The sequence below is a fragment of the Zingiber officinale genome, chromosome 6B (genome assembly GCF_018446385.1).
Source record: "Zingiber officinale cultivar Zhangliang chromosome 6B, Zo_v1.1, whole genome shotgun sequence".
Lineage (NCBI taxonomy): Eukaryota > Viridiplantae > Streptophyta > Magnoliopsida > Zingiberales > Zingiberaceae > Zingiber > Zingiber officinale.
Window position 1 is genome coordinate 76,519,449 of NC_055996.1, and position 15,722 is coordinate 76,535,170.

General features: G+C 38.3%; 1 protein-coding gene and 1 long non-coding RNA gene across 2 annotated transcripts; both read right to left on the reverse strand.

Annotated features, from left to right (window-relative positions):
- Positions 1 to 2,124: 2,124 nt before the first annotated feature.
- On the reverse strand, positions 2,125 to 3,370 carry LOC121990308. The gene is made up of 3 exons (XR_006114544.1): positions 2,695 to 3,370; positions 2,377 to 2,583; positions 2,125 to 2,188 (listed from the first exon to the last, which is right to left on the reverse strand). It is a non-coding gene; the product is annotated as an uncharacterized LOC121990308 (long non-coding RNA).
- Positions 3,371 to 11,562: 8,192 nt separating this feature from the next.
- Positions 11,563 to 12,216, reverse strand: LOC121990309 (auxin-responsive protein SAUR64-like). The gene has a single exon (XM_042544466.1). It carries the CDS (start codon positions 12,110 to 12,112, stop codon positions 11,705 to 11,707), a length of 408 nt encoding a protein of 135 aa, XP_042400400.1. The 5' UTR covers positions 12,113 to 12,216; the 3' UTR covers positions 11,563 to 11,704.
- Positions 12,217 to 15,722: the final 3,506 nt, after the last annotated feature.

Sequence of the window (15,722 nt, forward strand, 5' to 3'; positions counted from 1 at the left end):
TCTATCAAAAATAAATCAATTATCTACTGATAAAATTAACTAAGATAAAAATGATATTCCACTGGCTAAGTCAACATGAATATGTAGGTACCATCCACTACACAGCTAATAATAGCAGAGGCTGGTATGTGCCTCCATCTCTTAACCAACTAGTAGTAACATAAGCTAAAACTACTGGTGGTATGATATAAAAAATCACCAGAGACTGTAGTCCTTGATCTCTATTTGGGTCGACCATGATCAGTGATTAATCCATCACATGTAATATGTGCTACAACAACCAGACAGGTACTAAATAAAAAGTGTTAATACATGTCATAACTATCATAGTCAACAATGCATACACTAACAGAAGTATATGATAACAATATACCAACATACCTCCTATAGCTTTGAGATATCCTGCTGCTGCCTGTTCCCAAACTCGAAAAAATCACATCGAGAAAACTAAAACAAGAAATCCGAAACACAGGTTATAAGACTCGTAAACCGTGCTCTGATACCAAATAAATTGGTATCAGATAAATCTCGAAATCCGTAACACGATATACGAACAAGTATTGCCAACTTGGCTCTGATACCACTTAATTATCACGCCCCAGAGGAGTCCCCGCCAGAGGAAATTCTAGCAGCATCTCCCTTGTACGCGTGACAATCTGAATCATTTCTACATGCACAATATACCTCAGCCACAAGCGGTTGGAATATACACACAACCACGCAGTTTATATGAAGCCTACTCGGCTGATACAATAAAAACACAACCACGCAGTTATATGTAAAACTAACAGCCCACTCGGCTATACCAGAACCAAACACAGCAAAAATACAATGGAGAACATATACAAACTAAAAACAAAGACTGCTAGCCGGCTAGGCTTACACCACATAACAAAACAACACTCCTGAAACAAAACCAAAACACAAAGCTAAATACACAAAATAGAAATAAACATAAGTGGAGGCAGGTCTTCTGATGTGACGTGGGAACCGGTAGGCAGAATACTCCAAGCGACTCCATAAATAACCTAGTACCTGAAAAAAATAGTGTCCACGGGGGATTCCAACAAATCTAGAATTTAGCGATTCGTGGGTGTGAGATCCACAAAACTTGAAGAAACTAATAGAAAAGGACTCGAGGAGTGTCTCCGAGAGTGTCGTGAAAGAAGAAGAGCTTTGACTCTGATACCATGAAAGAAGAAGAATACGAAAGCATATAAGTGCAACAAACATAATCAGTAAATGCATAAATGCGTATGATGCCAATGATGGGTCCTAGTCACCCCTGACGCCAGTTAGCCATCTCACACACGATGGTGAGACCGAGTGGGTAGGGCTGTGACAACCGTGCACCCTTCCATCACTGCTCCTGATGAGTGACCGAGTGGACGGGATACTATCAGAGTACACCTATCCTCCTATCCCAAATCATAAGTGGGGGAGCACAATGCTCTCATCTCCCGGTACACGATGACAGGGAGGAATCTCTGTCGGCTACCACGCTGCGTCGCACTACCCATGAGCGGACCAACAGAGCCTAACAAAGTCCAACCATCTGCCGGCTACCACGCTGCTACACTAAACCAGTGGAGCCTAACAGAGCAGAACTGTCTGCCGGCTACCACGCTGAGTCACCGGACCAGCGGAGCCTAATAGCAGAACTGCCACACACCTGCCTGATATACCACTAACCCATGAGTGGTGATGTGTACAGATCCATGTAACTGGCTATGTGCTCAACAATAATGGAGCTGACTATCGCACAGCATGCAATCATGTAAGATGATGCATGACACTAAGCATGGCAAAATCCTGAACAGCATAGCAATATCCATATATATGTAAAATGTGTACCATAGGACCATGAACCAAATCAAAGGTACACAGATCAGATAAGGTATAAAAAACTAGATCCTGAACATAATAATACATGGTTGTGTCACTACCCCTATAAGCATGTATAATCAACTAGGTACTAACATGAAGTGCATAATAAGTATACAAAACGAGCATGTAACAGGTATCGGGTAGTGACCAATCGAAGCAAAGATGAACATAATCATTACTAAAGATTATAACCTACTAAACATATCAATATGACATTATCAATGATAAGTCAAGGTACCCGCCTCAAAAGAAGATCGTATCCAGAAATCCTACGTCGAGGAGCCCGTCTTGAATCAAAGTCCTGTATATCAAACGTATAATTAGCTATACCAACACGTATCTAATAGCTAAACCAAATTCCTAATTCAATTAGGAAACTTCATTTATCTTCACTCAATACATCCATTATCTCTTAACACCTAAATTTATTAAGCATCATTAATCATTTACCAAATCCAAAGCAGGGATAAAATCAACTCTAAAACTCACCCAATTCCAGTGCACCCTGATGTTGCCTCACTAACGGAGCATCCTCACATTAGTAACAGTGGTCGAGACCAAGCGAAGCTCCAATGTGATCGTCGGTAGCAGGATACTCCGCTGATGACTCACAACCAGAAAAGCCTATTGCCGGGAACTTTGTCTGAAGGTTCTTACTGTTGATAATGATAATCGGAGAGGGTGAAATCATTGTCCCTTCAAATCAACACCTCAATCCACAATTAATACACCCATAAATCTCCAAATTCACATTCAACTTGCTTAAATCATCTGCATGAAATAACTTAGATAGGAAAAAATCGTTACCCCTAATCTCCTGTTGGTGGTAGTTCTTTGGCGATGGCAGAAGGCTGGTGTTTACCCCAACAATGATGTAATCAGCATACACATTCGTGTGCGTTGTGCGCCGAGAACAGAAGGCACAACTAGGACCCGACCACAGCAGTAGTCGAGGGCTTGACAGCCGAGAGGAGTTCGATGGGGTTAGCTGCTCGCAAGGACCACCGGTCTAGATGGCGACTTCAGGCAGAGATGCACGGAGAAGGCTCAATGCTAGGGCATGCGCAGCTGCAATGGAGTCGGGATGCACCCGTGCAGAGATGGCCGAGGAAGGAAGAAGAAACCATCGGTGAAAGAGAGGATCGGGTGGTGCTCGTTGGCTAGCGTCTGATGTCGGCCGTGGCGACCAAGGGCGGCGCGAGGGAAACAACTGGCAATTGACTTCGACAGAGCTCGGGAGAGGAAGATTGCTACCAGCGATGAGCTCGCGGCGATCGGCGCGAGGGGAACCCGTGAGGGAGATTTGTCGGGGAAAAAAAAGGAGATGATCCACGCCGTGAGAGGGAGGAAGAGGAAAGGGGATCGGGCAGAGGCGATGGCTTTAATCGTGTGGGGAAGGAGAAACGGCGTCGGTTAGGGCACGGGCACAGGCACAGGTTCGGCACGCAGGGAAGAAACGGATCGGCGGAGGGAAGAAAGAAAAAGAAATAAAAAAATAAAAAGAAAAGAAAAGGAAATAATAAGGAAAATCAAGCATTTCCCCGCTTAAATTGAGTAGCCTAAACAGGCTTTCCTGGGCCCTGTTTTTATCCCCTTAAACTCGTCCATACGAACTCCGAAAAATTCTCGAAAAATTTTTAAAAATTTCAAAAAATTCCCTTAAGGTGTTGCACCCATTTTCGGTATTTTATACCAAGAATCAAGGACAACATCAAAATTAGTTCACCATTTCCCATCCAAATTTCAAAGCTATCTTGAAGGAACAAGAACTGCAATAGAAATGAGTTACCACTTACCATAACAGAACCAACATCAAAACAATTCACAACCTTCTTAAATTTGTTGAGAATTCCACCCCCAACGCAAGAACCACTAGCACACAAAAAAGAATCTAAACATCATCCAACCAAAGCCTCCACTCCCGTAATTAAATTCAGCATACAAAGGAGCATTTCGTCAAGCAACACAAAAGCACCAAAATCTTTCGACATTCCCAAATATGTTCCGTCCACTCAAATCCCTTACGACATAACCCAACAACCTTCAAAATGAATCAACCACCGTCTCCCAAATCCAAAATAGAGAAAATAAAGGTGGGGAAAAACTCCATGACGATCAAGGACCCATTCGGAATTGGTTGGGCCGCCTACATCTAATCCCTCCTTTGCAAACCCATACCTACTTAGAAGGTTATACTTGCCTCTTTCTTTTTTTGGTGTCGTTATTGGGTACGTAGGAGGAGGTACTGGCTGGCTCTAATTTGCTCTGGCAAAGGGTGGCATCGAATCGCTGGCGATGAGGCGACACGGCTTCAAAGGGACAGTAGACGGGAAAATCGGGAGAGGGTTAGCGGCAAGAAGAGTTTACGGTAATTAGTATACCTAGGGTTTAATATTAAACTTAGGCATATATACCCAATCAAATCCCAACTTAATTGGGTGTTCAAACGGTCTTTCCTCAGTCTTAGCAGGTTCCCTTATTTTCCTTCTGTTTTCGACGTAGATCACAGTGCCAGAGCGAGTAGCAAAGTCCTTGCCATGTGCAGAATTCTTGCAATTCTTAGATGCATTGATACCTCACATGCCAAGAGATCTCGTATCATTGAACTCTCTCTGAGGTTAACACATAGAGTCCATGATTGGAGTGGTTTGTGAAGGACCCTTGGGAGGCCGACTTGAGGGGGGGGGGGGGGGGGGGAATAGCCTTGCAATAAAAAACCGAACCTTTCTCGAACTTTTATAGCTTCATTAAAAAGAACACTTGCATAAATAAAAATAAGAGATTAAAAGAAGAGGCATGAGGAATTTACTTGATTAAAACTGGGGATGTTGTTAACTCAAGGAAGTTGAAAGCGCACTTATCTCTCCTTTTGGTAGAGAAGCCTCTTTATAGCAGTTAATACATTCAATTATAGAACTTAAGAGGATTCCATTACAAGTTTTGTCTTTAGCTTCTGCGACCAGAGCTGTATTTATAGCTCTGGTCGGGGCGCCAGGAAGGGTTCCAGGCGCCTAGAGGGGGATAAAACTTTATCCTTGTTACAACGAATAATCTTTGACGTGTTTCAGATAAAAATCCTGATCCAGGCACCCAGAAGGGTTCCGGGCGCCCGAAGTCCGGTGAGTTTGGGCGCCCGGACTAGGTCTGTGAGCCTGGACCAAGAAAGTCGACATCTTGTTGACTTTCGATCCCGATCTTCTAGTCCAGTTCCGCTCGCTTTGGTCCTGGGTCTTCCGCTCCGGCTCTTGCTCCGCTTGCTTGGATGATCTTGGCCATCCGGAATAGGGTTCACCCGAACCCAACTTCCGACCTTCGAGCAATATTCTACTTCGGCTTCTCGTCCCTCAAAAATGTCGCGCGCCTCCTCGTCCACCCGCATACTTTTCCGCAGCATCTCATCCCTCGGACGCACTGAACTCGTCGACTTTCCCCATGCCATCCTTCTCGCTAGCTACTTCTTTCGCTCGACTTCCTATGCTCCTATGTCCCTGCACACTTAGACACCGGGTTAAAAACGAACAGGACCTAACCTGACTTGGTTGATCACATCAAAACTACCTTGGGGGTACTAACAATCTCCTTCTTTTTGATGTGATCAAACCCAAGTTAAGTTAGGGTAAACCATAAACAAATAGCAATTATATTTTTTGCAAAAAAAATTACAAGTACAAAATGTAAGTCCAAAATTTAAACCGAACCTTTCTCGAACTTGTATAGCTTAATTAAAAAGAACACTTGCATAAATAAAAATAAGAGACTAAAAGAAGAGGCATGAGGAATTTACTTGATTACAACTGGGAAGGTTGTTAATCCAAGGAAGTTGAAAGCGCACTAATCTCTCCTTCTGGTGGAGAAACCTCTTTACAGTAGTTAATACATTCAATTACGGAACTCAAGAGGATTCAATTACAAGTCTCGTCTTTAGCTTCTGGGAGCAAGGCTGTATTTATAGCTCTGGTTAGGGTGCTTGGAAGGGTTCCAGGCGCCTAGAGAGGGATAAAACTTTATCCCCATCACAACAGATAATGTTTGACGCGTTTCGAATAAAAATCCTGGTTTAAGCACCCAGAAGGGTTCCGTGCGCCCGGAGTCCGATGAGTTTAGGCGCCCGGACTAGGTCCGTGCGCCTGGACCAAGAAAGTCAACATCCCATGACTTTCGGTCCCGATCTTCCGGTCTGGTTCCGCTCGCCTTGGTCCGGGTCTGCTCCGGCTCCGCTTGCTTGGATGATCTTGGCCATCCGGAATAGGGCTCACCCGAACCTAACTTCCGACCTTCGAGTAATATTCTGCTTCGACTTCTCGTCCCTCGGAAATGTCGCGCGCCTCCTTCACGTCCACCCGCATACTCTTCCGCAGCACCTCGTCCCTCGGACGCACTGAGCTCGTCGACTTTCCCCATTTCATCCTTCTCGCTAGCTGCATCTTTCACTCGACTTCCTATGCTCCTAAGTTCCTGCACACTTAGACACCGGGTTAAAAATCAACAGGACCTAACCTGACTTAGTTGATCACATCAAAACTACCTTGGGTACTAACAATCTCTTTCTTTTTGATGTGATAACCCCAAGTTCAGTTAGGGTAAACCATAAACAAGTAGCAATTATATTTTTTGCAAAAAAAATTACAAGTACTAAATGTAAGTCCAAAATTTAAAATTATTATGCTACCCCTCCCCTAGACTTAATCTTTACTACTACTCCCATTTTAATCACATTAAAAATGGGGTACTATTAAAATGACTTTCGAAAATTTAAACCCTAAGGGAAAAAATTCAGAAAAATATTAAAGTGTAAGCTCAAAAATTTGAGTCAAAAGAAAACACTTTGAAAAAATTTTCTAACTATAAAAAAAATATAAGTGATGAAATTAAAAAATATTCTAAATAATTTCTGATAGAATTTTTGACAAACATTGAAAGCATTAGTTAATTTAAATGCTTAACAATTAGTCAATTAAACATTCATTTCATTAATTGGCTTCCAGGCTGTGCCGAGGAACTAGACCTTCTTGATTATTGAAACAACAACCACTTTCTAGACAAAACCTCTTAAAGAAATTAAACATTTAATTTTCTCTCTGAAAGCTAGAATTTTAAAATTTAATCTAAATATTATTTTGAAACCCAATATAGGTTCCTTCCTACTAGTTAATTAAAAATTTCTTAGGTATATACTTCTTTGATAATTTTCTAATTTAGTCCTTGTGATATCTAAAGTGCTAATTTAAACTATTATATCTTGTAATATGTGAGCATGCACAATTTTTCAAATTTTCTATTTCTATTTTTAATTTATCATTTTCCAACTTCATTTTATCAAAATCTTCTAATCGACAAGATTTAGCTAAGTTTGATTTTAGTTCCTTATTTTCTTTTTCTAACTTACAACAACTTTTCGATAACAGTTTTACGAACTAAAATAATTTGCTAAGAGGAAGAAACCGTACCTGACTTACCTTGTCGATCCCGTGATCAAAATCTCCCCCTGAGGTGCTACTTTCTTCTGATGTCGCTCTCCCTTCATCGATGCTCATTTTAGACGAGCTTGCTTCGTCTCTGTCTTCTTGGTGACTTGCCACTAGCGCAAGTCCGATGAGGGTTTTGATCTCCTATTCGGACGACGTTTCGTCCCACATCGCCTTTAGATTATACTTGGGCTGAGCTGACTTCTTGTTCTTTTCCTTGTTCTTGTCTTTACTTTTTAATTTAGGGCAGTTATCTTTCACATGTCTTTCTTCATCGTAGTGGTAGCACCTTATTTTTCTTCTTCTTCTTTTATCCTACACTTGATTAAATCTATTAGATTTAAATAATTTTTAAAATTTTCTTACCACGAGCGTTGTTTCATCATTGTTGAGAGAAGATTCAATGTCTCGTTCATCCATTTTTGCCTTTAAGGCAATGTTGTGCTTTGGCTCCTTCTTCAGATCTGGACATCTTGTTTCATGAACTTCAAAAGTTGAAAACAATTCTTCTAAAGTAGTTAATTCTTGATCCTTAGATATATAATAAGCATCTACTAATGATGCCCATTCAGTATTTCTAGGGAATGTGTTAAGCGTGTACTTTAGCAAATCTCGGTTGTTTACCTTTTCTCAGAGATTTGTGAGTCCAATGATGAGCTCCTTGATTTTTGAGTGAAGGTGTGCAACAATTTCACTTTCTTCTAGTTTGATGTTGCTAATATGGTTTTTGAGCAGATACTGCCTCGCGAGTTTTGCCTTTGAGGTTCCTTCATATAGTTCCAGGAATTTCTCCCAGAGCTCCTTGGCAGATTCGTAGACTCTGATCTAGTTGACTTCTTGTGACGGTAAGACACTCAACAGATGAAACTCTGCTTTATCGTTTGCCACGAAATTGGCCTACTCCTTCTTCATCCATTGGTATTCTTCTTTGCCCTCAGATGCTACAAAATCAAATTTCATTATTAAAAGAAAATCGAAATCAGTTTTAAAGAATACATCCATCTTTTTCTTCCAGCTCACGAACTCCCCCTCGAACTTCGGTGGCTAAATGCTCGGTTCAGCTATCTCGTGTGCTTCGTTCGACGGTTAGTTCTCCTGAAGCGAACCTCGCTTTGATATCAATTGAAGGACCCTTGGGCGGCCGGCTAAAGGGGGTGAATAGCCTTGCAATCAAAAACCGAACCTTCCTCGAACTTTTATAGATTAATTAAAAAGAGCACTTGCATAAATAAAAATAAGAGATTAAAAGAAGAGGCAGGAGGGATTTACTTGGTTACAACTAGGGAGATTGTTAATCCAAGGAAGTTGAAAGTGCACTAATCTCTCCTTTAGGCGGAAAAGTCTCTTTATAGCAGTTAATACACTCAATTATAGAATAGAACTCAAGAGGATTCAATTACAAGTCTTGTCTTTAGCTTATGGCACCAGGGCAATATTTATAGCCCTGGTCGGGGCACCTAGAAGGGTTCCAGGGGCCTGGAGAGAGATAAACTTTATCCCCGTCACAACGGATCGTGTTTGACGCGTTTTGGATAAAAATCCTGGTCCGAGCACCCTGGTTTCGGGTACCCGGAGTCTGGCGAGTCCAGGCACCCAGATTTGGGTCGGGCGCCCGGACCAAGAAAGTCAACATCCTATTGACTTTCGGTCCCGATCTTCCGTTCCGGTTCCGCTCGCCTTGGTCCGAGTCTTCCGCTCCAGCTTCGCTCTCTTGGGTGATCTCAGCCATCCAGAATAGGGCTCACCCGAACTCAACTTCTAACCTTCGAGCAATCTTCCGTTCCAGCTTTTTGTCCCTCAGAAACGTTGCGCGTCTCCTTCTCGTCCACCCGCACACTGTTCCGCATCACCTCGTTCCTCAGATGCACCGAGCTTGTCGACTTTCTCCCATGCCATCCTTCTCGCTAGCCGTGTCTTTCGCTCGACTTCCTATACTCTTAAGTTCCTGCACACTTAGATACAGGGTTAAAAATCAATAAGACCTAACCTGATTTGGTTGATCACATCAAAATTATCTTGAGGTATTAGCAGTTTGTATTGTTTTAAGAATTTCTACATTGCACACCAATGTTTGGCCATTTTGGTTTCTACACCTGCATCCAAAGATCAACCACTGTACAATGAAGACAAGTCAATTGCTATAACAGTCAATGGAGAAATTTAGAACCATGAGAAATTAAGATCTAACCTTGAATCTCATCAATTCTGGACTGGAACTGATTGTGAAGTTCTTGCACACCTTTATGAAAATTATATAGATTCAATCGATTTTGATAAGGAGCTGAAAGTTCAGCTAACTATTGGTAGATTTTGCTTTTTGCTAATTTAATGTCAGAGGATGTTTCCTACTGGGTTACCATCTAATACTTCTCTAAACTCAACTCAAGTACAAATTTTTTTCAACAGGAGGCAACTAATACAGGAGGATTTGAATATTGTCTTTTTTAAAGTTATTTTCTTCTTTTGTATTTCTTATCTTGAGTCTGTTTAGAGTTTTTAAGATTTATAGTCAGTAGGATTTTTTTTCTTTTGTTAGAATTTTTTTCTTGATCTTAGGGTTATTTATTTATTTAAACAATGTCTAGTTAATGTTAGAGGAAGATTTTGAATAAATAATATTTTCGGTTGTGCCATTTATTTCTCTTTTACCTATGTCTTGGTATTCTTCTAAATCAATAGATTTTAGAAGATTGTTTTCAAACTAACAAAATCAATATGGTTAGTAGGATAATCATATTCTATCGTCCAACATCAAATATCCTTTGAACTTTATATTTGACATTGTAGAGTCATCCTGTCCATGTATAACTTCCTTGTAAGTGCTAGGCAAAACTCCCTTCTTATATTTGCAGAAAAATCCAAGTCAATGAATGCAAGGAAGCTTAGTTTAAGTACTTTTTGTTTTCGCAATCAATTGTTCAAAGTAATCCTTCGCCTTTATATAAAAAAAACAAATCCAATTTTTAAGCTAGAATATCTAAATTTGCAACAAAACTTGGAATTTCGGGTTATTGTATCTTACAAGACCATTGTTAATAAACTATAAACATCCAAATGAGACAATATCATCATAAAGGAAAAAAAAATACTTTACCTCGACCGCACACTAAGTCAATTCAAAAGTGTGTATCCGTCGGTATTCATATAACTGATTTGACTATTAATAATTGTGACTATCGAGTGACTCGAGTGTCGACTGAGTGATCTAAGTATTGAGTGACTCGAATGTTAACTGAGTGACCTAAGTATTAACTGTTGAGGGGTTAAGAGATGAGGTCGAGTACCGAGTCGAGTTTGAGTGAGAATCTGAGTTGAGTTTTGTCAATGCCTATTTTAGATCTAATTTTTTTTTGAAACAAATTCATCCATTCCGACAGTACTTTAAGGTTACATTGAGTGACTATTTCTTATGATATAATAGTTCGACCAAGCATTGGTTGTTTGGGATGAATTGACCAGTTCGACTAAGCACTTATTGTTTATGGTGAATTGATTATGTACTCAAATGCTATCACAGGGAAGCAAAAAAGAGTCAACGAGCTAATTGCTTAGTAGAGAGATGGAACAGGTGGGAGAAGAAGTTAGATGAAATTTTATTTTCTTAATCTTCTACCTAAATAGGAGCTGCTTATATAGGTTCTGATTTATAATTAAATTAATGACTGAATAAAAGTCATTTACTTTCTCGGTCTGTCTAGGTCATAATCTATCTTTTGTCATCGTTGCCATTTGAGCGGTTACGGATCCGCCATTAATGTCCGACCATTTCGAGTCATTTATTAATGTATTAGTTACCCAATTTAACAAGTAGGCTCAAGTGGAAAATTATTGGTCGATTCACTTGGGAAATCTTTGCCCTAATTAATTTATCTTTAGCATGTGCAAGTCGTACACGCACATGAGTCACCTAAATTTAGGGCAACCCTGGCTGTAAATTTGATCCCATGTGGGTACAAGCATGTTCATAACATTCAATTTAAACTAGTGTTCAGTGTAAGACTAGTGCTTGGCAGGAAGCCGTTAAGTATGGACGAGGAGCAAAACAATTCAATGAAACAACTCTACCACTTGAGTACTAACTCGACTTGAGTACTAACTCGACTATAGTGTGGGGCAGAGCAGAACAATTTATGACATTATATGGCTTGGACTGATCTAAATATTTGGAAACGTTTTGAGGAAAAAGAAAGAAAAACTGAATTATTACCGTTTACATATGGACAATACCTCAATGAAGTTAAACAGGGCTCAAATTTTTCCCTGAACAAGAGGTACAAAAACGCACAACGGTTCCTCTCTATGGTTAAATCTCTCTACATAGTGATTTCTATTTCATAAACTATTCAAATTTGTCATACTACTACTCGTTGTTGGTCACAACCAAGGCCAACCAACGAGGAATCGGAGCACCGGTTTGCATCGATAGAGACAAACAAAGCCAACTCCACATCTCTAGACAAGCTTCTCTTGAGCAAGGAGACTACATACTCCAGGAAAACTCCACTGCAGGCCAGGGTGATTGGCCCCTCTCCAGGTAATCCGAACTCCTCCGCTGAAACCTTGAGGAGCTCTTGAAAAATACAGCTCTTGAGAAATGATAATGGCACAACGAATCTTGCATCGTCCATAGTGTACACCACAAAATGGCCTTTGTCAGCAACCAATATGTTGTTGAAATCGCAACAACTCGATCGACTATTTGATCTCATCAAGGGCAGACCCTTCTTTGCCTTCTCAACAAGCCTCTTGGGACTCAACATGGCTAAAAGTTGATGTTCGAAGAAAAAGCTAGAGATGCTGAAACTAGAATGTGCTTGGAATGAACAATGGACTGGTCTACTTAAATTGTAGAACAGGGAACTCATGACCAGAGATGTATCTTTCAAGACTTTCTTCAAAGGGAACAAAACATGTGAGATTGCAATAGGAAGATATCTGACAGCTATTTGGTTTAGATTTTACTTGGACAGTTCCTTTGTGGATTGGATGATGTTTGGTGGTTAGCAGTGTGGTTCTACCTTTCTATGTGGGTGATTCAAAGACATGTAGGCTCCAATGTCCTAGTCACAATAAACCCCTTGTCGAACACAATTGAAATGGATATCCTACTTGCGACCACTAGCTATACTCTTCAGAAATGATTTCAGATTATGTCATAACTTGCATTAGGATTTTTATAATGATTATTCTTTTGATATCAAGTTACAAAACAGATAAGAAAAGACATGAAACATGTCCCCGGAACATTTCCCGACCTTCTGTTTAAGAAACACTTTACACTACCTGTTCTACTAATTATCTGAACTTTTACTTGTTTATAATATCCTTTGAAGCTTTATATCCATATCTGGACCTTCTATGAGGCCAAGCAAGCAGCCACCTCAGGCCCTAGGAAAGGCCAAAAAAACAAAATTAATTCAAGATTCGATTTCTATCCCATTGTAATAAATCTGTCATCCTCTAACTAACTAGGCACCCTGTGAGGACAAATTCTTTTTTTAATTATACTTATATTATTGGTGAACCATGATAAAAGAGATAGTCCAAAACTCATACGAGCTTAAGAAATGCTCCAAAAAAAACATATATTTACACTCGCACACACACCTATTAACCATCAATTACATCTTTGAATAAATATTCAGTTCAACCCCTAACCGTCATCCTTCCTATTCTACTTGCATATTATCATCGCCAGCAGCTGACTCTTCTCCTACAGGCGACCACCAGTGAAACTGTCCATTCGATTAAATTCAAGGTGGCTAAAATCCAACCCAATTGTTGTTTTATTTTGATTTAATTTCAATTTCATCCATTTTGTTATTTGAATTATTGGTCCATTCGATTAAATTCAAGGTGGCTAAAATCGAACCCAATTGTTGTTTTATTTTGATTTAATTTTTGAATTAGATGCTAATAAATTTTGTGTAGGAGCTATTTTTGAAAATTAGAATTGAAGATGAGCAACACGTCATCTCTTAGTTAAAAATATTCAAATTTAAAGAATTTGTTTATTCAACTTTTATTTTTACCAAATACTAATTACTAATTATCTATCTAGTATACGTAGACAATACACGCATATATATAAGTGTGTGCTGCACAAAGAAAACTGGAAAATATATATAAAAAGATTGTTAACATAAGATTACATGTTTCACGATAATATATCGAGTCTTCTTGGTCGAATCAATTTGTATTTTATAGAATAAGTAAAGGGCATTCAATTGTCATTTTGATCTAATTATTGCTCTGTTTAGATGAATTCATATACACAGACTACTTTTTTTTTTATAAAAAAATTATACACAGGCTATTTGTGATTTAAATAACAAGTATACATTTTTGAATAGGTAGAGTTATATATGGTTAAATGAGAAACTTTGAATTAATTTCATATTAAATTATTGAGTTATATAATCACTTTTAATAACTTGTAAGTATAATAAAAGAATATTTAAAATGCCACCTAAATGTGTATCTAGACCTCAAATGAGAAAAATGAAACAAAGAAGGAAACATTAATTTAAAGTCAAGAAATGATATTAACAAAATATTTTATAAGAGTAGCAAAATAGAAAAAGAGAAATTATGGGATAATTTGATGATTGAAGAACAAAGTCATTATAAAAATGAATAATTGGCTGAGGCTGCCAATTTGGTTGAGTTGAATGAGAACTTAGATTCAACATGAAAAATTAAATTTGACTATAAAGTTAGAGGATCCTGGAAACTAGAATAACATCTATCAAAACCTAAGATATTACTTAGTAGAAATGGTTCTAAAAGGAGTAAACGATTTTTTGTTTCCTAAGGACAGTAACAATAGACATTTTGATTCTTCTCATTATATACGGGTAATGACAAATGGGCAAACATTAAATAGAAGATGGTTTATATATTCTATTTCATTGGATATAATATTTTACTTCTATTGTAAATTGTTAAAGACTGAAGAAATGATGAGTATAATGACGAATTTGGGTAATGATGGATACAACGACAAGCATAATATGCATAGAAAACATAAACTTCATGAAAGTATTAGAGACCATATGGGTTGCATGATTGCTTGGGTTGAATTAGAAAAGAGGTTGAAAAAATCAAATAATTGATTACAGTATGCAACTTTAAATTAACAAAAAAAAAAGACAACATTGGAGGCAAGTGTTAACAAGAATAATCTCGATTGTGATTACACTAGCCAAAAATACTTTGGCCTTTCGAGCAGATGATGAAGAACTTTATCCTGAGAAAATGGATTATTTTTGCAAATGATGGAAATGGTCGTTGAGTTTGATCCAGTGATGGAGGAGCATATTCGACATTGTGAACACTACAAAAAGCCATTTGCGATGAATTTTGTGACACATTTTTTTTAAAAAAAAAATCATCGTAAAAACAATTTGCGATGAACTTTAAGAAAAAGAATTTTTCATCGCAAATAAGTTATCACCAAACTTTGCAACGAAAAGATTAAAATTCATCACCAATCTTAAGATGAATTGATTTTTTGTCGTCAAATTTGTTGCAATCTCGCAGTGAAAAAAAAATTGACGCAAAAGTCACATACTCAAATCTAGGATGAAAATCTATTTTCCTTGCAGATTTGCCGACGAATCCAGATTTCATCACATATTTGTAACGAAAATGGATTCGTCGTCAAATTTGCGACAAATACAATTTCGTTGTCAATTTATAAAATATGCCACAAATACAGTTTCATTGCCAATTTTCGAGGAATCCACTTTTTGTCACAGATTGGCAACAAAAATAAATTCATCATAGATTTGGCGACAAATTCATTTTTGTTGCCATCTGTGATGAATCCCTTTTTCGTCACAGAATTATGATGTATAGTAGTTTTACGATAATTTAGCGATGAATATTTTTCATCAGCAAATTCGTTGCAAAATGTTAATATTTTGCCCATAACCTATCCATTTCTACATTTTATCGTGTTTACATAATACATTACAATCTATTCACAACATACACATCCTATTTACATCATACACCTATTTATAACATACACATCCTATTTAACATCACATCACATCTTATTTCTCAACATACACATCCTATTTAACACATTCCAAACCAAATCTACAATCATACAAGCCAAAAACATATCCATAAGAAAACCATACAAACAACAAACATATCAAATCCATACAAATTGAAAATCCATACTAGTGATAAAGTCATCATATCCAAAAATATCTAACATTATTCAATAAGTCAATCCAAATGAAAATATCACTATACACAAACATATCAATAAATCATCTTCTTTTGAGCTCACACTTTCTTCTTCTCCTCCCATTCTTCTTCTTTTCTTGCATCAAAACAAACAAACAACAAAAAGTA

Bases quoted from the DNA above. Each gene is read 5' to 3' on its own strand.
- LOC121990309 (XM_042544466.1), bottom strand. From the start codon at position 12,112: ATGTTGAGTCCCAAGAGGCTTGTTGAGAAGGCAAAGAAGGGTCTGCCC.